Source organism: Saccopteryx bilineata, chromosome 2 (genome assembly GCF_036850765.1).
Source record: "Saccopteryx bilineata isolate mSacBil1 chromosome 2, mSacBil1_pri_phased_curated, whole genome shotgun sequence".
In the NCBI taxonomy this organism is placed as follows: domain Eukaryota; kingdom Metazoa; phylum Chordata; class Mammalia; order Chiroptera; family Emballonuridae; genus Saccopteryx; species Saccopteryx bilineata.
In genome coordinates, this window is record NC_089491.1 from 7,852,378 (window position 1) to 7,877,320 (window position 24,943).

General features: G+C 46.6%; 2 protein-coding genes across 5 annotated transcripts in view; one reads left to right on the top strand and one right to left on the bottom strand.

The window, feature by feature from the left end:
* Positions 1-14,658, bottom strand: part of SLC25A25 (solute carrier family 25 member 25) — a 31,741-nt gene extending 17,083 nt beyond the window's left edge. The window contains exon 1 of one of the 4 annotated variants that reach the window (XM_066256094.1): positions 14,318-14,658. In XM_066256094.1, coding sequence (XP_066112191.1) covers positions 14,318-14,569 — 252 coding nt within the window. In that variant the 5' untranslated portion in view covers positions 14,570-14,658. Of the gene's footprint in view, positions 1-145; positions 706-14,317 lie in introns of those variants that run through there. The other 3 variants (XM_066256092.1, XM_066256095.1, XM_066256093.1) reach the window with 3 other exon arrangements.
* Positions 14,659-15,488: 830 nt separating this feature from the next.
* NAIF1 (nuclear apoptosis inducing factor 1) lies at positions 15,489-20,638 on the top strand. Its single transcript, XM_066256098.1, has 2 exons — positions 15,489-16,235; positions 18,271-20,638. Exons 1-2 carry the CDS (start codon positions 15,725-15,727, stop codon positions 18,741-18,743), a joined length of 984 nt encoding a protein of 327 aa, XP_066112195.1. The 5' UTR covers positions 15,489-15,724; the 3' UTR covers positions 18,744-20,638.
* The last annotated feature ends 4,305 nt before the right edge of the window (positions 20,639-24,943 follow it).

Sequence of the window (24,943 nt, forward strand, 5' to 3'; positions counted from 1 at the left end):
TATTGTCTTAACACTTCTTCCCGGTCCCCAATACCAAACTGACTGATTCGCAAGTTCTCTCTTCCTCCCCACTCTCCAGTTTTTTTCCAGGAAAATGTTCCTAGACCAGTTCCTAAACTAAGAGGTCCTGTGAGGTTGCCATTACCTTAGGAAACTGCTCTGCAGGTCCGACCACCAGCAAAATGGTGGGTCTCTTTTCCGTAGCCTCAGCCCTGCCGTCCTGTTTCCCCAAAAAGCTTGACATCTGGTCTCCCCGAGCGGGAGCTGGGGTGCCTCTGACTTCATTATCGCTCCCCTCTCTGGAGCTCTGGCACCCAGCGCTGGGGAAAAAGCTAGAGAGAAAATGCCACAGCATCTGCAACATCACGGCTTTCTCCCAACGTCGCTGCCGGTGACTGGTCACTTTTGAGGAGGAATGTGACCACAAAACCAAGGGTCACTGGCTACACAGCTGCTGGGAAGACTAGCCTGGGGAGCTGTACGGCTGAAGGCTCTGCATGCAGTGGCTGTTTCCTGCTCTTTCAAATTTGCTAGCACTGCTGCCGTGCCTGGCCTGAGAAATAGCTTACTCTCAGAGCCCCGCCAGGCAGCTGGCAACGAGCAGGGAGCAGCTGGAGCTTCTTCAATAAAAACTCACTTCTGCAAGTAAATGGTTATCAAATGTCGGGCTTTTTTTAAAAAAGAAAAGAGCAGTAAGCCCAAAAGACCTCTCCCGGAGGCAGAAGCAACTTCAAGCTCCCAATTATTCAACTGTCCTCGCTCAACTAATGATCATCACACAAGGGAAGACCCGAGCATCCAGTCTGCATTCTCACTGCAGCAGGGCGCGGCCAATCACCTCTGCCGACACTACCAAGTTCATTATCCCAGCAACGTCCCTCCAATCACAGACAGCCAATTGCCTGCCTGCCTGCCTGCCTGCCTGCCTGCAGCCCAGCACTTCTGCAGGGAGGTGCTGATGGCAACTTCCAGATGGGCTTGCCGGCTCACCTAACGCACCCAGTGCTGGCTCAGCCGCAGGGGCTCAACCTCCTCCTCTCTGCCTGGGTTGTTTCTGGCATGACATTCACCACCAAGTTTTACATGATCCAGAGTCCTGGCAACACTTCCCAAGACACCTAGCAACACTTTTCCTTGTCCTGTGATCCCATTCTCTCCAACCACGTGTAACACATGCACTCCATATCATAACTACTTCTTTTTCTGTGTCTCTCTGCACATGGTGAGCTGCTTGGGGGCCGAGACCAAGTAAGTAACAGATCTTTCTAGCCTTAGCACCCGGAATCAGGAACAGATTAAATCTACAGACTGAACTGAGTAAACACAAGGCAATTAATTTTTGCTCATGTATTTCTTAAATTATTAGCACACAAATGTAGGGACCAACTACTGCCATACTTCATAAAGGTGGCCCTTTGAAACAGTGTTCATAACCAATATTTTAAAAACACACATGAAGAAAGTTTAACTGTGTTGGGAAGAGTATAAGGAACCGTACAACTTCATATAATGCTATGAGCACGTACATCAGTACTACCTCTGAAGACCAGTTTAGTCATAGCTACCAACATTTCAAAAGCACAAGCCCTTTGACATAGCAATTCCACTTTAAGCACTTTATCTTGTAGCTATATTGGCAAGTATTGAGAAGTTACATGTACATATATATGATATGTGTGACACATATAGTATATGTGATCAAATATAAATATTTTTTGCAACCTTGTTTAAAATAGCACAAGTTTGGAAACAACTATAAGTCCTCTAAAAGGGGAGTGGTTACATAAATTATGGCCCATCCATATAGTGGGAGCCTATGCAGCTGTTCATAAGAATAAGGCAGCTCTATACCTACTTTGTAAAAACTAATATAAGTGGAGCCTCTTCAAAATGGAGGCACAGCTGCCGTCCCAGAAGAAATGTCTTGCAGGCTGTATTTCTCAAACCTTTGGAAGGTTAAAACTGGGCAAATTAACCTTTGGATTGGGCCTAAAGCAATACTATACTCCAAACAACCACTTGCTATAATTACCAGACTGAAAATGAAAGAAATCTTTAGAATTAGCATGTAAGTTTATCTGCAGGTACAAAAGTTCCCATAGAAATTCCTTCCTTCTAGCCCTGGCCGGTTGGCTCAGTGGTAGAAGCGTCAGCCTGGCGTGCAGAAGTCCCGGGTTCGATTCCTGGCCAGGGCACACAGGAGAAGCACCCATCTGCTTCTCCACCCCTCCCCCTCTCCTTCCTCTCTGTCTCTCTCTTCCCCTCCCGCAGCCAAGGCTCCATTGAAGCAAAAAGTTGGCCCAGGTGCTGAGGATGGCTCCATGGCCTCTCCTCAGGCGCTAGAATGGCTCTCATTTCAACGGAGCAACGCCCCAGATGGGCAGAGCATCGCCCCCTGGTGGGCATGCCGGGTGGATCCCGGTCGGGCGCATGTGGGAGTCTGTCTGACTGCCTCCCCGTTTCCAACTTCAGAAAAATTAAAAAAAAAAAAAAGAAAAAGAAATTCCTTCCTTCTATTCATGTAATTACGCTCCTTCCCTTTGTCATAAATACCCTTTGCTTTTACCTCCTAATCGGATCACTATTTGGGTTTCTGCCTGAATCAGTGCTTCCTGAATATCTGTTCTTTTGAATCTCAAATAAATGCTTGTTGCCTCTCACTCTGGCCTTTTATTTTTAAGTTAACACTCTTCAGGGAAGGAACTTGAGGGTCTGAGTGGAGAAAGGCAGATGGGAGATTTATTTTTATTGAACATCCTCAAATTGTATGAAACCAAATCATGAGCATGCATGGCCAGGTATACATACATACATACAATTATTTAAATAAAGAAACACAAGAAGAGAAAGCAAGATGGCCAAGCTAAGAATGACCTTATCTAGAAGCAGTTTTGTATATTGATTAAATGTATAGTCTTTGGAGACAGACCCCAGGTTCAAGTCCTGGCCATGACTTACTAGCTGTGCGATCTTGGTCAAGTTATTTCAACCTCTCTGTGCTTTAACATCCTTATATGCAAAATGGGAATAGTAACAAAACCATATTGTTACTTCACAGAGTTGGTTAAAGACTAAATTAGATATGTAAAGCTCTTCGAACTGTACAGAGAACACTCAATAACTGTGAACAAAAAAAGGGCTATGGGCCCTGGCCGGTTGGCTCAGCGGTAGAGCATCAGCCTGGCATGTGGGGGACCTGGGTTTGATTCCTGGCCAGGGCACATAGGAGAAGCGCCCATTTGCTTCTCCACCCCCTCCCCTCCTTCCTCTCTGTCTCTCTCTTCCCCTCCCGCAGCCAAGGCTCCATTGGAGCAAAGATGGCCCGGGCGCTGGGGATGGCTCCTTGGCCTCTGCCCCAGGCGCTAGAGTGGCTCTGGTAGCGGCAGAGCGACGCCCTGGAGGGGCAGAGCATCGCCCCCTGGTGGGCAGAGCATCGCCCCTGGTGGGCATGCCGGGTGGATCCCGGTCGGGTGCATGCGGGAGTCTGTCTGACTGTCTCTCCCCGTTTCCAGCTTCAGAAATACAAAAAAAAAAAGGTACTTGGAGGGTTTTGATTGTGAGGCAACACTAGCCCTACAGAAAAAGCTATTCTTGCCCCACTAACAAAACTTTTAAAAAGCCCTAAAAGGCTTGGCCCTGGCCGGTTGGCTCAGCGGTAGAGCGTTGGCCTGGCGTGCGGGGGACTCGGGTTCGATTCCCGGCCAGGGCACATAGGAGAAGCGCCCGTTTGCTTCTTCACCCCCTCCCCTCCTTCCTCTCTGTCTCTCTCTTCCCCTCCTGCAGCCAAGGCTCCATTGGAGCAAAGATGGCCCGGGCGCTGGGGATGGCTCCTTGGCCTCTGCCCCAGCACTAGAGTGGCTCTGGTCGCTGCAGAGCGACGCCCCAGAGGGGCAGAGCATCGCCCCCTGGTGGGCAGAGCGTTGCCCCTGGTGGGCGAGCCGGTGGATCCCGGTCGGGCGCATGCGGGAGTCTGTCTCACTGTCTCTCCCTGTTTCCAGCTTCAGAAAAATACCAAAAAAAAAAAAAAAAAAGCCCCCAAAAGGCTCAAACTGTTTCCAAATACCTTAGCTGCATCCCAGAATAAAGCTGAAGAACATTATATGAACTAATACATGCAGGGACAAAAAAAGATAAGATCCAATAAAAAAAATTAACAGAAATGCAAAGAAGCAGAAAAAGATAACCCTTAATGAGGACAGAAATCAATGGAAACTGACCGAAATGGCATATTGATAGAATTAGTACATGAGTATATTAAAAGTCGTAACTGTATTCCATATGCTCAAGAAGCTAGTGGAAAGATCAAGCATGTTAATAGAGACACTGCAAATACTCCAGATGAAAGCTACAATGTCTGAGATGAAAAATACACAGGATGATTTTAACAGCAGATTCTACAACAAGCCTGATGAACTTGAACAGATCCTTTCCAAAATGAAATACAGGGGAAAAAACAAAACCAAAAAATGAGCAGAGCATCAGTGAGCTGTAGGAAAACTGCTAACAGGCTAATATACACATAACTGGAATCCATAAAGGCAGGGACCGAAAAACTATTTTAAGTAGAAAGAGGAGAGTTTTCCCAAAAATTTATTGAGAACTACAAATCCACAGATCCAAGAAGCTCAACAAACACCAAGCATAAAAAAAAACAAAAAACTAAAAAACGGAAAAAACAAACCTACACTCAGGCATACCACAATTAAATTTCTGAAATCCAGTAATAAAAAAAGTTTCTTAAAAGTAGCTAGAGAAAAAAAATACTCATTACATACAGAGGAACAAAGAGAATGACAGGGGACTTCCCATCAGAAACTGTTAACCTAGAATTCTAAACCTGGACAAATACCTTCCAAAAAGGGGCAAAATTCAGATATATGAAAACTGGGAGAATTTATCACAGCAAATTTGCTTCACAAAATATGTTAAACATACAATTAAAATGCAGCCATGAAAACCTGGCTGTACAGGAAGGAACGGAGAGCACCAGAAATGGTAACTGTAGGGGTAAATGCAAAGGAGTGTTTTCTTTAAATCTCTTTAAGAGATAAGTAACTAGCCTGACCAGGCGGTGGCGCAATGGATAGAGCGTCAGACTGGGATGCGGAGAACCCAGGCTCGAGACCTCGAGGTCGCCAGCTTGAGCTCGGGCTCATCTGGTTTGAGCAAAAGCTCACCGGCTTGGACCCAAAGTTGCTGGCTCAAGCAAGGGGTTACTCGTTCTGCTGAAGGCCCACGGTCAAGGCACATATGAGAGAGCAATCAATGAACAACTAAGGTGTCACAACGAAAAACTGATGATTGATGCTTGTCATCTCTCTCCGTTCCTGTCTTTCTGTCCCTATCTATCCCTCTTTCTGACTCTCTCTCTCTGTCTCTGTAAAAAAAAAAAATAATAATAAAAACCCCTTTTCTTGGAGCTTTGATTTCCTCATGGGTAATACAGTGTATCTCTTTCCTTACACAGCAGCATCACCTAAACCAGCAGTATCTGGTAGAACATTAATTTCTTCTGGATTACACACTACTACTATAAGACAACCCTACCATGCTTAGCTTTTCTGGGTTTGAAGGACCACCCATATCTGATGACAGGGCGGGCAAGCACAATCCTCTTGTGAGTTTATAAATATCAACAGCAACTGGGTAGTAAGAGGCTAGTCACCTGCAGAAGTAACCCATTCTTCTAAAATCTAGAAAATAAAAAACTTGCTGAATAAAAGTGAGTCACAGGATCTTCCATCCTTTTCAGAGTAAACAAGAGGCTCTAGTGGAATGGGTGCCCAGCGGGAACCCATTCCAAATTACCCTGATGAACTAACTGCCCAGGGGTAAGTGTCCCTAGAGCATGATACAGAATCTTATAAAACAGGCAGAAAGCTCTCCCATGACTCACTCCAGGGCAATGCTCCCTGTCTAATGTCTACTAGTTTAACTCCTTTCTACCTATCTATCTTGGAATATTATTTTCCAAAACCATGTTATCAGAAGGATGACTCTTAACATTTGTTTTTTAAATTGAGAAATGAGGCCAGATTTTACCTGACAGAAAGCCAGAATGATTTGATTTGAAAGTGAAAACTGGCCGGGCCAATTAGATTACAAGGAGGGCATGTTCCATAAATAGAGTAACTCAAATCTGCAAAACTAAGCTTTTGAGCAAAACCAGAAGCAGAACCAAAACTGAAAGAAAAAACAAAAACATTTAAAGCAGATATACAATATGCCAGTAACTACTGTATATATATCTCTGCAGCTATTAAACTTAGGACAAAAATTTATATATGTCAACTTGAGTATGTTCAAGGAGGTCCCTGTTTTCTAAGCTCTTTCAGGACAGTATAGTTGCAAGCACATGAAGGACCTTTTATACACACATTGGTATGCGGTAGCCATTTATTAGTTCAAAGGTGCAGCTGCAGCAGGTGCCTGCTGCTCTCCTCCGACATAAATCACGTAGCTTAGGTGCTACGCCCTGCGTGGCCCCGTGGCAGCCGGGTTTCAGGATGCTCAAGGCAGGACTATTGAACAGCCCACAATTAGACCACGAGGAGCCAAGGATGCACCTCATTTGGCACAAATGAAACCAAGGCATCGAAGATGACAGCTGCCGTAATAAAAAAGATGAAATTCCCCTTATTCAGAGTTAGGAATTAAAACTGGAAATTCTAGTTTTGACAAAACTCCCTGAAAACGCCTTATGAATGTGGAAGAGAAAGAGAAGTCTATTATAGAGAAAACAGTCTCTTGGATGGCATTACTCGTGGTGAAAGCCAGTCCCCATCGAGGTCCCAAGTTCAAGGTCAATGCGTATTAACAGGGACGTCTTTTTCTTTTACCTAAAATAAAATTAGAAGGGTATAAAACTAAGCTAATTTTAGTTGAGCTAGGTGTAGGCTTTTTTTTTTTTTTTCTTTTGTATTTTTTCTGAAGCTGGAAACGGGGAGAGACAGTCAGACAGACTACCGCCCGGGCCATCTTTGCTCCAATGGAGCTTCAGCTGCGGGAGGGGAGGAGAGAGACAGAGAGGAAGGAGGGGGGGTGGGGGTGGAGAAGCAAATGGGCGCTTCTCCTATGTGCCCTGGCCGGGAATCGAACCCGGGTCCCCCGCACGCCAGGCCGACGCTCTACCGCTGAGCCAACCGGCCAGGGCCTAGGTGTAGGCTTTTGAGATGTAACATGTAAGTTAAAGTTCTGCAGAAGCGAGAAGAGACCACCTAGAAACACAGCAAAGCGCTCTCCTGCTGGGAGCGTGCCAAGCCTCTCCCCTCTCCTGTCCCCACCGCCCACCCCGCCGCAGGCCCATTACCTTTACTGCCGTCTCTCCTGAGCTCCAAGGACCCCTCTTTGCTTCTGTCACTTGTTTCCTGAACCCATTTCTTCGATGCCTCACTTCTACCTGTGACTATTTAAATAAACTTTTGCTTATAAAAAAAAGAAAGAGAAAAACAAACAGCACAATTTCTCTTATTTTCTTCTCTTATGAAAATATGATTCTCCTTCAGAAAACTGAGATCATCTGCAAGAGTGCAAACATAGCTCACGTGCTGGCACCCAGGAGGACAACAGAGAGACCGTCTGGGACAGGGGTGTGAAGGCCCAACAGCTGCCTCCTCGGCGGGAGGACTGTGTGAGAGTAACTGGTTTAACACCCTTTGAGTAGTGAGTTGTTTTCATACTCACTGACCCCAGGGAGTGAGTTGTTTTTATTTTTCAAAAAATGAAATTAGTTCCAGTTACAGTTTTATTAACTTAAAATCGTGTTTGTTTGATAACCAATTTATGGAAACAAGAAGAATATACATTTGACTTTTTAAATGTTGCCTTATACATTTTTAAAATAAAAATTTTTGTACGATCATACTCTGGATGGTCAGGAGGCACGAGGATGTACACGAACGTTTGTACCACTCAAAGGGTTAACCAAGCCAGCTCCTACAATTCAGAAAAGGCACTTTTCTATAAAACGACTTACCAGACACTATCGCACTTGCTACAAAATGTGGACTGAACACTGAAAACTTTTCCAGTTCTAACATTCTATAGTTGAAACTCAGTCAAAGCATTAACCTAAGGTGATAGCAGCACTCTACATGTGAGATGGGGAAAAGGCCAACAGGCTGACGAAGGTGAGCACCTTAGCTGGCTGGTTTCCCCCAACAGGACTCTTCAATTGTGTCAGACCTACAAACAAGGATTTAACAGTTTGCACTTACACTTGATCTAAACTACAGTACCTTCTCCAGCCCGACCTGTGGTGGTGCAGTGGATAAAGGATTGACCTGGAATGCTAAGGTCGCCAGTTTGAAACCCTGGGCTTGCCTGGTAAAGGAGTTAATGCTTCCCGCTCCCACCCTCCCTTTATCTCTCTCTAAGATCATTTTTAAAATAAAGTACCTTCTCTCTGCGTCACCTCCCCCCCCCCCCCCCCCCCGCATTTCTGTGGCTTTTGAGAGCTGTCTCACATGGGGTCAGTGGTGGGTGTTCTTTGTGTTTCAGAGTCTGATGGAATGCGAAAGCTTCACAAAGCAACAGCAGGGACAGAACAGCCACCAACCATCTCCAGTGTCGCCTCTGACCCTGGGAAAGTCAAGCTTCCAGGAAAGCCATGCCAAGAAATGAAAGCAGATAAGAAGCTCCTCAAGTCCTATCTTTGTTATTCATTTATTTACTTCAAAGGAAGGTGCATCTTCAAGACAACAAAACCTTTCTTTTAGATATTGTATTGAGTCTTCCATATCCCATCATTAGGAAGAACGTACCTATCATTTCAGTCACTGCTTCCTGAGCCCCATCAGGGGTCTTAAAATGCTCAGCTGGCCAGGTAGCTTAGCTTAGAGCCTCGTTCCAATATGCCAAGGTTGTGGGTTCAATCTCCAGTCAGGGCACATACAAGAATCAGCCAATGAATGCACAAGTAAGTGGAATCAGTATTTCTCTCCCCACCCCTTCCTCTCTCTCTCAAATTAATCAATTAAAAAAACCACCTTAAAAACAGTTTTGGGGGTGAAATCAGCATCATGGTGGAGCAAGAAGACTTCATCATTTCTCCTGTTAAACTTACTAGTCAGACAACTAGAATTCAGCAAGGATCCCTTGCGCTCAAGACAGAAACAGGCCTGAAATATCCACACACTGGGCTATCTGAAGGTGGGTGTACTAGAATGAGTAGAAAAGGCAGGATGGGGGGCAGGACAGGGACAATGGCTGCAGACACCCACTGTGACTCCAGCTAGCACAGTGGCAAGGGAGAAGTCAGGTTGCAGCCCTGTGGCCTGGAGCATAAGAGAGGCAGAAGCAATTTTCCTCCTGGGATATGTGCAACTATCGCCAATTTAGAACATTTTCATTGGCTCAAAAAACAAACAAACCCCCAAACCCTTTAGTTATCACCCACCTTCCTATCTCTCCATTCTCCTCCCGCCCCACTAATCTAGTTTCGGTTTCCGGCTTTCCCTATCCTGGAATTTCATATAAATGGATATTATATATGGTCTTTTGTGACTGGCTTCTTTCGCTTAGTGTAATGTTTCCAAGGAAGGTATGTTCTCTTCATTAACTACCTGGTACACAGCCTCAGATGAGGGACTGTGAAAGGTGTGAATAGCTTATTATGATGAAACTCATTTTTTTTTTTTTAAGATTTATTCATTTTAGAGAGGGGAGGAGGGGGGGGAGGAGCATGAAACATCAACTCTCTTATGTGCCTTGACCAGGTAAGCCCTAGGTTTCGAACTGGCAACCTCAGCGTTCCAGGTTGACACTTCATCCACTGCGCCACCACAGGCCAGGCGATACCCACTGTTTCTATAGCAGCAGAGACCATAGGAAGTTGAGTCTTCAGATACTTACAGGGCCCTTAGAACACTTTTGTGTACTGCTCCTGAAGGTAAATTTGGGGCAAATGGAAGCAGATACAAGCAGACAGACTTCAGTCTGACATAGAAAGTACTCACAGTGACCCCAAATAAGTCCACAAGGGAATGGGCTGGCTGGTCACCTGTAAAGGATGCTGCAGGAGGAATGCTCCCCACACTGGTAGGAGACTGGCCCATGAGGACCAGTGATCCTCCCCAGACCAAATTCTTCGGTTCTACCAAATTCACATCAGTATAAGAAGAAATGGTTAAGATGAAAAGCCTGCCACGACTTAATGACACTAGCCCTCTGTAAGTATACCTCTGCTCACTGAATTCAACCTGCGGCTGTACTCAGCTGGACTAGAAATGAACACCAGCAAAATATTTCTCCCATTCCCCTGTGGTTTCTGTGAAACTTCAACAATGAAGGGCTCTTTCAACATTAAAGGAATTCATCCAACCGAAGCTCCTGATCAGGCCTACTCAGGTTATAGTCTTATTTTTCACCTGGTCTTAGGATCAGGGGACTTGACCCCACCTTTCCAAATAGCAACTAATTTTTTTTAAATCTTTCTTTTTCAAAAATCATACCTTCATGATAATTACTTCAAGCTAGAAACCAATTTTGCAACAGTATAACACAATCGGTTTAATATATATGAACTTAATCTAAGCTGCTAATAACATTTTTCTTTTTCTAATGGGACATTGTACTAAATGATGTCTATGTCTTTTCAATGAAAAAGCTCTTTTTTAACATTGACTGTATTATCTAAGGCCAGCTCCCCCGCAAATGGCCACACATTTAAAAGGTACAGAGTTTAATAGTATTGTCTGATTAAGTAATACCAACTTGACTTTAATGATCGTCCATTCAATTATTTCAAGTCAACAGAGATTGCCTCATGTACACTGCTCAGGTCAAGGAGAGAATTAGGGCAGGGTGGATTCTCATTCTTTGACAGGATAATCTGTATAATCTTGACACCTATTTTGAGAAAAACAGATAGGGTTCTAAATGGATCTCTTCTCATCTTTCTCAAGTTCTCCCTCATGGCTTCTTCATGCCCCTCAGAAACAACTAGTATAATTAAAGCAGAGTGGAGCACAAATCAGAAGTTGGTTCCAGTTCATTCTGAGGCCTAATTCCTCAGTGGTCAAGTGAGTTTTGAGGCTATTTTATGGTGTTTTTGAACCTCTGTTCCGTCCTCTGTAAAATGAGGTGAAATCACTAACTTGCCTATTTCACAAAGTTACTACGTGTGAGGCTTAAACTAGCTGGTGTATATATAAGTCTCTAAATCAGCAAACCACAACACTTTCTAGAATTCTCACTTGCATTAAACACCAGTCCCTTAGGAGAGCCCCACAAACTTCAGCTAAAGGGAAAACAATTTACATCTTGGGTTCTTCCTCTAATTGGCTGCCTGAATTATAACCTATGTTTTAAATTTGTTTTAAGACAAAGATTTTGTTTGGTCACATGAAAATGCCTTAAATAGGCAATGCTATAATTAGCTCCAGCTGAAGCCTCATTTCCCAAAGTCACTACCGCTGTCGTCATTTTTTTTTTTCTTTTTTTATTTATTCATTTTTAGAGAGGAGAGAGAGGGAGACAATGAGAGAGAGAGGGAGAGAGAGGAGAGAGAGACAGAGAGAGAGAAGGGGGTAGGAGCTGGAAGCATCAACTCCCATATGTGCCTTGACCAGGCAAGCCCAGGGTTTTGAACTGGCGACCTCAGCATTTCCAGGTCTACGCTTTATCCACTGCACCACCACAGGTCAGGCCATTTTTTTTCTTTCTTTAAAAAACCCTTCCTTTCTCTTGTCACAGAACATGCTTCTCGCTCACATGTCCTTTCCAAAGAAAATTTCCCTGGCTGGCTGCCACCAGTTTTTCTGCCCACTTCCACATTAAGTAATTTTTCCTCGACTGTCCCAAATTCTTCTGGGGAAAAGAAAAAAAAGGGCAGATGCCAAAAATTGTAGGTTTATTTCTAAAGAAAACTTGACCTAACCTGTTGTAAGTTTAGCAAGAAACTTTGATAGTCACATGGCTTGGGTTCACCCATCACCCACTGATAAGCACTCCCAGCTATTTCCTGAGCAAGCCCTAGCATTTCAGACTGGTCCTAAGGGTCATATGAAGAAGCTGCCAAAGTTTGATGTATTTTTCAACACCTGTTCCCATGACAGATGACCCCTTTCTAGCCAAGGGGCCCCTGAATCTCTTTTGGCTTTGCTAGTTCTGCAAAACTGCAATGCTGCTTTTTATGTATGTAACTAATACTGGTACTATTTCAACAGGAAGTGGTTCATGAGGCAGGCTGTCTTCCTGTTGCCCAGTTATTTACAACAAAGCAGAACGTCCCTCTTAGAATACTTAAACCATTCGCCAGAAGACTGACTTGTACTTCTCTACAGTTGTCGAAATTGAGTCCATACTAAATCCATACACCAAAAGAATAAAAAGAATTGTTTCATATCATAGAACTTAGGTCAGTCACAGAGACAAAAATTTTAGAGCCACCGTGACCAAGGCACTAGGCAGCCTTTGGTTAATCAAAAAGGTTTCTTTCAACTCTAAAAAGAAAAATGATCACTTTCTCCTTATTTGCCCTTAGAAATTTACTGCCCCAAAAATGGATTAAGATCAGTATCAGATGTGCCATGAATTGCAAGAACAGTGTGACTTTAGTTGAGGCACTAAGCAGAGCATAAACATTAAATTCACTCCCACGGCCAGGTGCACTCCATGCGCCTGGAAGCATATGCCAAGCGGGTAGGTAAACCTGGGCCCACACCTCCCTACGCCCATAAGGCACAACAGACCCTCTGAATCTAGCCACACTATCTTTCCAAGTAACTCACACTGCCATTTTGTGTAAAAGTTTAACTTTAAAAAAAAAAAAAAGTTGTCTCAACCTCTTGGATTTAATCCAATGATTCTATCTTGCATAGTGCTATTCTCGGTCTTCTTCCTAGGCAGATCCTAAGCAGGTTAAATACACTGGCTGTTAATCCAAGATATCTTGGACATGAGTTAAAAATGCATTATGTACACTGCCTGACCAAAAAAATTGATTTAACTCTCTAACATCTTTTTTTTGTGTGTCAGAGACAGAGTCAGAGAAAGGGACAGATAGAGACAGACAGACAGGAACGGAGAGAGATGAGAAGCATCAATTCTTCCTTGAAGTTCTTTAGTTGTTCATTGATTGCTTTCTCATATGTGCCTTGACCAGGGAGCTACAGCAGATCAAGTGACCCCTTGCTCAAGCCAGTGACCTTGGGTTCAAGCTGGTGAGCCTTGCTCAAACCAGATGAGCCCCCGCTCAAGCTGGTGACCCCCGGGTCTCGAACCTGGGTCCTCCACATCCCAATTCGATGCTCCATCCACTGTACCACTGCCTGGTCAGGCTTAACTCTCTGACATTTTACCAATTTTTTTCATACTTGGCTGTGAGATTCTCTAATTGTTTTATGTACATAAGAGAAAAAGGTTACTAGGTAAAGTACTTAGTAGTCCACCTCCAGGTTGTAAATCAGGCTCCACAAGTAAATGAAATACTTGGGAAAGGAAAGCTACAGCTACAAACTCGGAGGGAGAAACACACCATTAGAGAAGAAGAAACAGCCTCCGCTTAAGGATCCTATAAGGACAGCACTTCTGCTAGCAGGCCTGGAGACGGCCATTCTCCATCCCCCTCTTCCCAGAGCTCACTCCTGAACAAGAGTAAAATGTCCCCTCCAAGGTGTGTGACACTTTCAGTTTTCGGAAGTATTTTCCCTCCGATTCTTTCATGACCTGCCAACTGCAAGAGATCATAAATCCCACCTTCTGGATAAGCACGTCAACAGAGATGAGCCCAAACCAGGAGAACTGTCAGTCCTCACCACCCACACCACCACAGATCCGCCTAAAACCCCAGTTCCCAGTTTTTCCAACTCCCACATGCTTCTGACATGCACCAGATCAGAGCCCACGGGCTGGCATGGAAACCAGAGGGGAAGGGAGGGAGGCCGCTGGAGGGGGGTGGATGAACCAGTAAGGGGGTGTATCACGCTTAACCTTGAAGTCAGGAGGTGAGGAAAGGCAGACTTCTAAGACTCGCCCTTCTATTCTGGGGAAAGCCGGAGCAGGAAGGGGCTTTCCGTCCACCAGGAAGTCCAGAGGGTACGCACCTGTGCCCACGAAGAGCCTTTCCCCCTGGCCTAAGCGCCCACAGAGTTCAAGAAGGAGCTCCACTCCCACTGGAGCATGAATGGTGTACCCATCTGTCACTCGGTGGTCCCACCCAACCGTCCAGCAGACCTGCCAGGCTTTGAGGGGCTGCCCAAGAAGCCAGGCTGCTCAGACCTGTCATCAAGAGGTCCCGGTCTGTCACCCGGAACCCCCCCCCCCCCCCGTAGTCTGGGACGCCGCCCCACCCGCGCAGGCGTTGCAAGCCGCTTACCCGGAGCTCGCCCTCGGTGCGGTGCAGTCCCAGGCGTCGCAGCCCCACCGCCAGGTCGTTGACACACAGGCCGCCGTCGCGGTTGACGTCGAGCGTCTGGAAAAGGGTCCAGAGGCGCAGCCGGTGGTCCGGGCCCCCGCAGACGGCGCCGCCGCACGGGTCCACAGACGCGGGCGACGAGGCGGACGAGGCGGCGGCGGCGGCGTCCGGCGGCGAGGAAGCCACGCAGCGGCACAACACACTGCTCACCATCGGGCGCGAGGCAGGGGCGCCGGGCAGCTAGGAGAACGCGGAAGACACGCGGAGGTCCTCAGACGGCAAACGCGGGCTCCGAGATGCCGGCAAACTGGCGGGAGGGGCTGCTTCCGGGAGCCCCGCCCCGCCGCCCCGCCGCCCTGGCCACGCCCCCATCCTCACCGCGGACCAGTCACAGGCCGAGACTACCCCTCCGGAGGAGCGGAGCCTCAGCATAGGCGCCTAGACTACGCGGATCAATGGAGGGGCGGGGCGATTCCGGCTCAGCCTGGGGCAGATTCAAACTGAGGGGGACGAGGATTGGCTGAGTCGGGACGAAGAGTGGAAATCACTCCGGGTATAGGCAGAAGCAATGTGATTGGCAGAAGGAAAGCTCCGTATCCAATTTCCATTGGGTAATTCTGTTTAGACTTTAGAATCGTAAGGATAGGAGAGGTTGTGTACGAAGAGATCGTAGTCTTCTGTGGGAGATAGGATTTGTGTGAGGAGTAACTGTGAGCTGCAGCTCAAACCAGTTTGCGTTCGTGTGTGGAATTGGCCAACAGCTCAAGCGGAAAGCATGAGGAATCCTCAGGAGGCCGGGTTTTGATAGTCTAATTCCCTAAACCATCAATAAACTAGCTTAATTTAAATATCCTAATAGTCGTAATACTGATGATTGAATAACAATGATTTTCCAATGGAAGTTAATGAAAACTCTGGGCAGAGCGCTCTGTAGCAACAGACACACCTTTAGACCAATAGTCAAGCCAGTTCCAGTAAGTAGGCGTGCTCTGTAGATGAGCGACAGAGCAAGAGAACCAATGAGCAACCTGACACTAAGCCGCGACCAACCGGGAGGGCGGGTTCTCCTGGAGAAGCACTGGGAGGCGGGAAGAGGGGAAGTGGGCGGATCTCCGCACAACCCGGCGGAAGAGGCAGATTCAGGAAGCCATTACGCCGCTGGCTGGCCTCGGCTGGGCCGGTCGGCGCTGGGCCCTACGTACTTTGCGTAACGAGGGGGTTCCCAAAGGCCTGGTGCTTGGCCTTGGGCAAGCCCGACCTATTCCATGTTAAGGGGGTGGGTGAGGGGCGAGGCTGAGGAAGAAGAGAAGAGGATCTGGACAGTTGAAAGGATTATACTCTCTTTAAAAAGAGAGCTAAGGAGATGCCATGGCTGTCCCAGCCAAGAAGAGAAAGATGAACTTCTCTGAGCGAGAGGTGGAGATCATCGTGGAAGAGCTCGAATTGAAGAAGCACCTGCTGGTGAACCACTTCAACGCCGGGGTCCCTCTGGCTGCCAAGAGCGCGGCCTGGCACGGCATTCTGAGAAGGGTTAACGCTGTGGCCACCTGCCGCAGGGAGCTGCCTGAGGTCAAGAAGAAGTGGTCTGATCTCAAGACCGAGGTCCGCCGCAAAGTTGCCCAGGTCCGGGCAGCTGTGGAGGGTGGCGAGGCTCCAGGGTCCACTGAGGAAGATGGAGCTGGTGGGCCAGGGACAGGTGGTAGCAGTAGCGGTGGGGGCCCAGCTGTAGCCCCCGTACTGCTCACCCCCATGCAACAGCGCATCTGCAATCTGCTGGGCGAGGCCACCATCATCAGCCTGCCCAGTACCACAGAGATCCACCCCGTGGCCCTCGGACCCACGGCTACTGCAGCCGCAGCCACGGTCACCCTGACGCAGAGTGAGTGACCTTTCCTGCCCAGTCCAACATGCATAAATGGGAAGGGCCAGTGAGAGATGGGGCAGCCTAGGGAAGGTGGACTATAAAGGGTCAAAGGCCAGACAGGAGTCTTGGAAGACCATGAGCCCTTCCAAAAGCTCCCCAGACAGGTGACCCTGTTTTCTCTGGGACTTCCTCAGTGCACGGTCTGGACTTCTGATGAGCTGGATTGCTCTCAACTGTGTGTTGCCACTGTTCATGTCCTTGATTGAACTGTGTTTGAAGACAGAGACCACATTTATATCCCTACGGGACTTATCACCAGGCCCAGTACATAGTAAGCAGTCAGGATATATTTGTTGAATGGGTAAATAGATTAGAATGATAAGGCCCAAATCAGACATGGATTCTGGACAGAGACATTCCAGGTGTTCAGTGCAGCAAACATTCGTCAGGCACAGTTGAGGAACCTCAGGGTTCCTGGTGTTCATCTACTCATTCATTTGCTTATCAAACATTAACACTTATTCTATGCCAAACCCTGTGGTTGGCACTGGGATTGCCAAGGTGTCTAAGACAGAGGCCAGTTGTCGTCTAATAGGACAGATAAGACTTGTGGGTAACTACACTGTCAGTTGGGAGAACCTAAGACTTAGAGGAGAAAGGGGGCTTCTTTGTTAGAGTGAGAACACACAGTTGATGTTGGCATTGAAGGGTAGAGAAGATTGGCTTTAACCCTACGGATGGAGGCCCAAATAGCCCACCCAGAATCTCTTCAAAGGTTCTCAACTGTGAATAACAATGAAACTGGCTTGGATTGAACTTTAGTTCAGATAAGGGTTTACATTGGAATCTGTTAACTGCTTCCTTGTGCTGGGCTATAAATGGTACCAGTCAGTGATTCTCAGTGGGGCTTTAGGGAATTGGGTGTATGTGAGTGCCATCGCCCACAGTGTCATATTTCTCAAGGATATTGAGATGGGAAAGGGATCCAACACTGGCCTAAATCAATTGCTGTTCTGGAACAGGAGGAACCTTTAGGTATCCCATTGACCCGGGTGATCAAGGAGGCATTTATTGGGTATTTTTGCTGGCCCACTCACACCTCCTTTTCTGCCTGGCCATAGAGAGTAGAAAGCACCCATCTGCTTCTCCACCTTTACCCCTCTCCTTTCTCTCCATCTCTCTTCACTTCCCGCAGCCAAGGCTCCATTGGAGCAGAGTTGGCCTGGGCGCTGAGGGCAGCTCCATAGCCTCTGCCTCAGGCACTAGAATGACTCTGGTTGCAGCGGAGCAATGCCCCAGAGGGGCCGAGCATCACCCCCTGGTAGGCATGCTGGGTGGATCCCAGTCGGGCACATGTGGGAGTCTGTCTCTCTGCCTCCCAGCTTATCACTTCAGAAATATACAAAAGAGAGAGAGAGAGAGAGAGAGAGAGAGAGAGAGAGAAGAAGTCAAGAAGGCACTAAAGGAGGCAGGACTAGTGTAGCTACAGACAGCTCATGCAGAGTCTGACCCAAGATGCCTGTTGTGTATTGATTGGCATCATGGAGAGCATACGGCCCTGCCATTATTAGCCAGAAGCATCCCAGTGGGGGTGGTATTGAGCACTATGAACTCTGGTATTGGGGAGACTTGGGTTTGTTTCCTGCACCTACTGAACAAGCTGTGTGACCTTAGGCAAGTCACTCCATGTTTCTGAGTCTATTTCCTGGTCTCTGAAAATGAACATGACAGGACCTACCTTTTGGTGTCATGAGGTTTCATCGAGCTAATGAGTGCAAAGGGCTTAGCACATAGTAGTTGTTCTAAATGTTTTGCTAGTATTATTATTAGCGTCTTTGCTTTTGCCAGATACGGGACTGACCCTTTGGTTACCAAATAGATTAAAATCCCAACCCCTTGGATTCTAGATTTAGTTAGGTACGTGAATAGCTATAGAGCCAGAGGAGTCCTGAACTCCCCAGAATAGGGCTAATGGCCTCCTCTCCACCCTTTGTGGCCAGCTTCACTCTCTCTAGAAAGTGGCCTGACACTGCCTTTGCTCTTCCCACAGTCCCCACAGAGACCACCTATCACACACTGGAGGAGGGAGTGGTCGAGTACTGCACGGCCGAGGAGCCCCCAGCCCTGCCAGCAGAGGCCCCTGTGGAGATGATTGCCCAGCACACTGACCCCTCAGTAAAGCCACAGGCACTCAAGAGCCGCATCGCCCTCAACTCGGCCAAGCTGATCCAGGAGCAGCGGGTCACTAACCTGCATGTGAAGGAGATCGCCCAGCACCTGGAGCAGCAGAACGACCTGCTGCAGATGATACGCCGCTCACAAGAGGTGCAGGCCTGTGCCCAGGAGCGCCAGGCTCAGGCCATGGAGGGCACCCAGGCGGCCCTGAGCGTGCTCATCCAAGTCCTCCGGCCCATGATCAAAGATTTCCGCCGCTACCTACAGAGCAACACACCCAGCCCTGCCCCCACCTCTGACCCTGGACAGGTGGCCCAGAATGGGCAGCCAGACAGCATCATCCAGTGAGGGCAGGGGTCGAGCCAGCCTTCTGCTGTGATTGGATGACACCATGTGGTTTTTTGTAAGTGGGTTCTGTGACTGGCGTTTGGCTAGGGTCAGTCACATGGACAGCTCCATCTTTAATAGACATTTAGGGGGCCCAGTATTTCTGAGAAAGAAAGGAGACTGGGAAGAGGTACTTGTTGGGGTCCTGGGACTCAAACTGTCTTACCCCCGCCACTCGAGCTGCCTTGTTAAGAACCTGAAGACTGGTTAGCTGGGGGTCAGGCACTAGTAATAGGACATGTGTCCTTATGAGCCAGGGCTTGTGACATGACCTAGACTCAGTGTAGGACACTGGTAAGGATGGCTCTTGCTGAGGAATTATCATACCACAGGGTTCTGTGCTAAAATGCCCTGCCCCCCAGTGCCATCCTTTTGAGTAAGATTATGTCAGTGGTGCCAGCAGGAGCACAGCAATACCCTCTTCCTCCCTTGGAAGGCAGAGTCACTGGGCCTGGGAGAAACCTCACCCTTTTCTCCACACTGCATCTCAGTTCTCAGGGGACTCTATTTAACTCCACCACGAGCTCTTCCCCGCCCTGTGCACAGCAGGGGCCCTCAGGAGTGCCCTGGACCGCCTCTGCCATACACCTAGGTCATGGCCCACCAGGCTCAGGAGTGCTGTGTGTGCTGGGGATGGCTTCGCCACCATCTGGTCTTTCACTGTGTCCCAGGTTGCCCCTTAGTGGTTTGTTCCAACTGTTTTGGACTCAGGTCAAGTATCAGGCTTTGGGTGCTATAAATTTTAGAGAAAACAAACCAGTGTGAACACTTGTTGCCCCACTGCAGTGGGTTTGTGGTGGCCTGTTGGCTCCTTCCAGAAGCTTGCTTCAAGCCAGTTGTATTTATTCTGCCTACGGCCCCCCTCCCCCGGGAAGGCTCCAGGATCTCGGAGGGCGGCTCTGGCCACACTCTTCCTCCTTTCTGCTCTGTTGACTGCGTATTTCCAAAACTGCAAAAAAAGACCTGCGCTGCGTCAAAACCTGGGACCTCTTCGCACTTTGTTCAGAGCCTGGAGTTCTGTGAGAACCCCATTGGCTGGCTGGGTGAATCTGCAGGCCTGATTGGCCCTGAATGTGTGAGGTGGGCGTGCCGCAGGAGACCAGACAGACCTCGGGGTCCTGAAGGAGGTGGTGCCTTGCCTGTTCCAGGCTGTCTCCTGTTTGCAGGGGGTTTACCAGATGTCATCTGTTCCATTTTCAGAAGCAAATTGAATCAACTGCTGAGATCCTTGCATCTTTTCAGTTTGTTTCCCAAGTTTGCCATCTTGCTGCTGGTACCTTGACCACACATGACTGACAGCTAGCTTTCAGCTAAACAATGAAGGTGCCGCCCTTCTGGGCATCTGCGTTCAGAATTGCTCACTGCACCGTTGCAGTCATGGAAAGGTGCCCCCAAAGACAGTTGGGAGGTGATTCCCGTGTCACCAGCCCCTCTGTGTAGGACGTGTGCAGGGCGGGCTGCAGAGCAGTGGAGGGGAATCAGGCCTGTGAGGGCTTGGGCCGTGGAAGAAGAGCTCTTCCCAACATGGCTGGCAAGCAGCAGCCCAGCCCTGGCAGCCACAATCTGGGCACCACTCCTCAGAAGAGACTGAAGACTTCCTGAGGATTTTCAATTTGGTTTGGATTTTCTCTGGAGTTGGCAATCTGAGCCAATATTGTGTCTGTTCCAATCGGGCGTAAAGAGGAAGGAAGAAGCCTGGATCACTTAAACGGACTGATTCTTTCCAGGTCATAATTTTAAATTAAAGAAATGTCACTTTTTTTTTAATACCCATGTCTGTGTCTTTATTGGTTATATATAGAAGAGATATAGACTGCAGAAAGCAGCAGCTGGCACAGTATGGCCCACAGCTCAAATATGGCCCCTACCTGTCTTTGTAAATAAAATATTATTGGAACATAGTCACACCCCTTCGTTGACTTAATTCCTTCAGCTGCTGTGCTACAGTAGAAGAGTCAAGCAGTTGTGACAGGGACTTTTGGCCCACAAAGCCAAAGTATTTATGCTCTTGGAGCTTTACAGAAAAAGTCTTCCTATTCCTGGGGCAGGGCAGTGTTTCAGACTCTGAATGAGCATTACGTGGAGTCTTTGTCTAAGATACCTAGCCCTTGGACTCACCCCAATCCTGGAAGGGAGTCCTGGAGAAAGAGCTCTAAGAATATGTATGGTGAACAAACTCGAGGTGATCCTGATATTTCCTGAAGGTTAGGAAGTTTGGCTCAGACACGGGGAGAGTTAAACTCAGCTGGAACTGGGATCATTCCCCAGGGAGGGCTGGTTCTCAGCAGTTTCTCCAAGCAGAGATTCTCATTTAAGCTTCGCCTTTGTTCTGGAGGGACCCCTGCCTTCCTGGACATAGTTTCCACTCTCTCCGGTATTTAGTGCATAATAGTAAAAACTGACAGTTATCCAGCCCTACTCCAGGCTTTCTAAGCATTACCTAACTGACTCCTTTCAGCAGCCCAGTGAATTAGATACTACTATTGTTCTCAGTTTGCAGATGAGAACACTAATGATTGAAGAGGTTAACAATTTGCCTGAGGTCACACAGCTATCTTATTCCCTAGGGTGGTGACCCATGCTCTTAACTACTGCTTTTAACTCTTCTTTTTATTTTATTTTATTTTATTTTATTTTATTTTATTTTATTTTATTTACAGATACAGAGTGTCAGAGAGAGGGATAGATAGGGACAGACAGATGGGAACAGAGAGAGATGAGAAGCATCAGTCATCAGTTTTTCATTGCGACACCTTAGTTGTTCATTGATTGCTTTCTCATATGTGCCTTGACCGTGGGCCTTCAGCAGACTGAGTAACCCCTTGCTCAATGAGCCCACGCTCAAGCTGGTGACCTAGGGGTCTCAAACCTGGGTCCTCCGCATCCCAGTCAAATGCTCTATCCACTGCGCTACCGCCTGGTCAGGCTGCTTTTAACTCTTGACTACTCTGACCTTGCAGCCTACAGAAGAGAAATCAGCTAGAAGTAATTTGAGCCTGACATTGAGGAGTTTCTAGGTCAAAGGAGGAGGCCTTGGAGACAATTTCTATTGTTATTCTTGGCACTTGAAAGGGAACACTGACCGTTCCTGCTGCTGCAGGCTTTGGAGTACTTGTATTAAGAAGATAAAGGGTGAATTGACAGAATTAAACCCACCATACCTTGATGGTGCTGGTGGAGAACCGTCGTCCACATTAGGCTGGTTTTTTGGAGTCCTTTCTGAAATGTGGAGTTCTAGGTTGTTTAAGAGAGAATTACCCCAAATGGCATCCCTCGTACTAAAAGCCCATGATGCCAAACCTAGATTTGATACCTGATCTAATTGCAATTTCAACCTCTCCCAGAAATGTAATCTTTATCAATGAGTCTAGTATTTTCTGGTCAAGCACTAGCAGGATAATCGGTTACCAAGTCCCTCTCCATCCCCCACACACCCCCCCATAGAAAAAGAAGCAATCTGGTCCTGGCCGGTTGGCTCAATGGTAAGAGCATTGGCCTGGCATGCAGGAGTCCCGAGTTCGATTCCCAGTCAGGGCACACAGGAGAAGCACCCATCTGCTTCTCCACCGCTCCCCCTCTCCTTCCTCTCTGTCTCTCTCTTCCCCTCCGGCAGCCAAGGCTCCATTGGAGCAAAGTTGGCCCGGGTGCTGAGGATGGCTCTGTGGCCTCTGCCTCAGGTGCTAGAATGGCTCTGGTTGCAACAGAGCGATGCCCCAGATGGGCAGAACATCACTCCCTGGTGGGCATGCCAGGTGGATCCTGGTCGGGTGCATGCGGGAGTCTGTCTGACTGCCTCCCCGTTTCCAACTTCAGAAAAATACAAAAAAAAAAAAAAAAAGAAGAAGTAAAAGAGGCAATCTGGCTGATAAGAAACCTTGCCATCCTCAACAAAATATTAGCAAACCAGATCCAGCAATATATGAAAAAAATCATACATCATGATCAAGAGAGATTTATTCTTGGGAGGCAAGGCTGGTCATGTGATTCATCACATAAACAAAAGGAAAGAGAAAAACCACATGATAATTTCAATAGATGCAGAAAAAGCATTTGATAAAATCCAGTACCCATTCATGATCAAAACTCTCAGCAAAGTGGGAATACAGGGAACATACTTCAACATGATAAAGGCCATCTATGACAAACTCACAGCCAACATCATACTCAATGGGCAAAAATTAAAAGCAATCCCTTTAAGATCAGGAACAAGGCAGGGGTGCCCCCTTTTACCACTCTTATTCAACATAGTTCTGGAAGTCCTAGCCACAGCAATCAGACAAGAAAAAGAAATAAAAGGCATCCAAATTGGAAAAGAAGTAAAACTATCATTATTTGCAGATGATATGATATTGTATATAGAAAACCCTAAAGTCTCAGTCGAAAAACTACTAGACCTGATAAATTAATTCAGCAAGGTGGCAGGATATAAAATTAATACTCAGAAATCAGAGGCATTTTTATACACTAACAATGAACTGTCAGAAAGAGAAATTAAGGAAGCAATTCCATTTATCATTGCAACCAAAAAAATAAAGTACCTAGGAATAAATTTAACCAGGGAGATTAAAGACTTGTACTCAGAAAATTATAAAACATTGATAAAAGAAATCAGGGAAGATACAAACAAGTGGAAGCATATACCGTGCTCATGGTTAGGAAGAATAAACATCATTAAAATGTCTATATTACCCAAAGCAATTTATAAATTCAATGCAATACCGATTAAAATACCAATGACTTACTTCAAAGATATAGAAGACATATTCCAAAAATTTATATGGAACCAAAAGAGAACACAAATAGCCTCAGCAATCTTGAAAAGGAAGAATAAAGTGGGAGATGTCACACTTCCGGATATCAAGTTATACTACAAGCCCATTGTACTCAAAACAGCCTGGTACTGGCATAAGAACAGGCATATAGATCAATGGAGCAGAACTGAGGACCCAGAAATAAACCCACACTTTTATGGACAACTGATATTTGACAAAGGGGATAAGAGCATACGTTGGAGTAAAGACAGCCTCTTCAACAAATGGTGTTGGGAAAATTGAACAGCTACCTGCAAAAAAATGAAACTAGACCACCAACTTACACCATTCACAAAAATAAACTCAAAATGGATAAAAGACTTAAATGTAAGCCATAAAACCATAAGCATCTTAGAAGAAAACATAGGCAGTAAGCTCTCTGACATCTCTCACAGCAATATATTTGCTGATTTATCTCCACGGGCAAGTGAAATAAAAGACAGGATAAACAAATGGGACTATATCAAACTAAAAAGCTTCACAGCTAAAGACAATAAGAACAGAATAAAAAGACAAACTACACAATGGGAGAATATATTTGACAGTACGTCTGATAAGGGGTTAATAACAAAAATTTGTAAAGAACTTGTAAAACTCAATACCAGGAAGACAAACAATCCAATAAAAAAATGGGCAAAAGAAATGAATAGACACTTCTCCAAAGAGGACATACAGATGGCCAATAGGCAGGTGAAAAAATGCTCAACATCACTAATCATTAGAGAAATGCAAATTAAAACCACAATGAGATATCACCTCACACCCATCAGAATGGCACTCATCAACAAAACACAATAAGTGCTAGTGAGGATGTGGAGAAAAGGGAACCCTCCTGCACTGCTGGTGGGAATGCAGACTGGTGCAGCCACTGTGGAAAACAGTATGGAGATTCCTCAAGAAATTAAAAATCGGACTGCCTTTTGACCCAGCTATACCACTTTTAGGAGTGTACCCCAAAAACACCATAGCACTGTTTGAAAAGAAGAAATGCACCCCCATGTTTATGGCAGCATTGTTCACAATAGCGAAGAGCTGGAAACAGCCCAAGTGTCCGTCAGTGGATGAGTGGATTAAAAAGCTTTGGTACATATATACTATGGAATACTACTCAGCCATAAGAAATGACGACATCGGATCATTTACAACAACATGGATGGACCTTGATAACATTATACTGAGCGAAATAAGTAAATCAGAAAAAAACTAAGATCTATATGATTCCATACATAGGTGGGACATAAAAATGAGACTCAGAGACATGGACAAGAGTGTGGGGGTTATGGGGAGGGGGCAAGGAGTGGGAGGGGGTTGGGGGAGGGGAGGGGCACAAAGAAAACCAGTTAGAAGGTG

Excerpts from the sequence above, each read along its gene's own strand:
- NAIF1 (XM_066256098.1), top strand. The coding sequence starts at position 15,725 with ATGGCTGTCCCAGCCAAGAAGAGAAAGATGAACTTCTCTGAGCGAGAG. Across the intron at positions 16,236-18,270 it reads CACGGTCACCCTGACGCAGA|TCCCCACAGAGACCACCTAT; the intron begins GTGAGTGACCTT and ends CTCTTCCCACAG.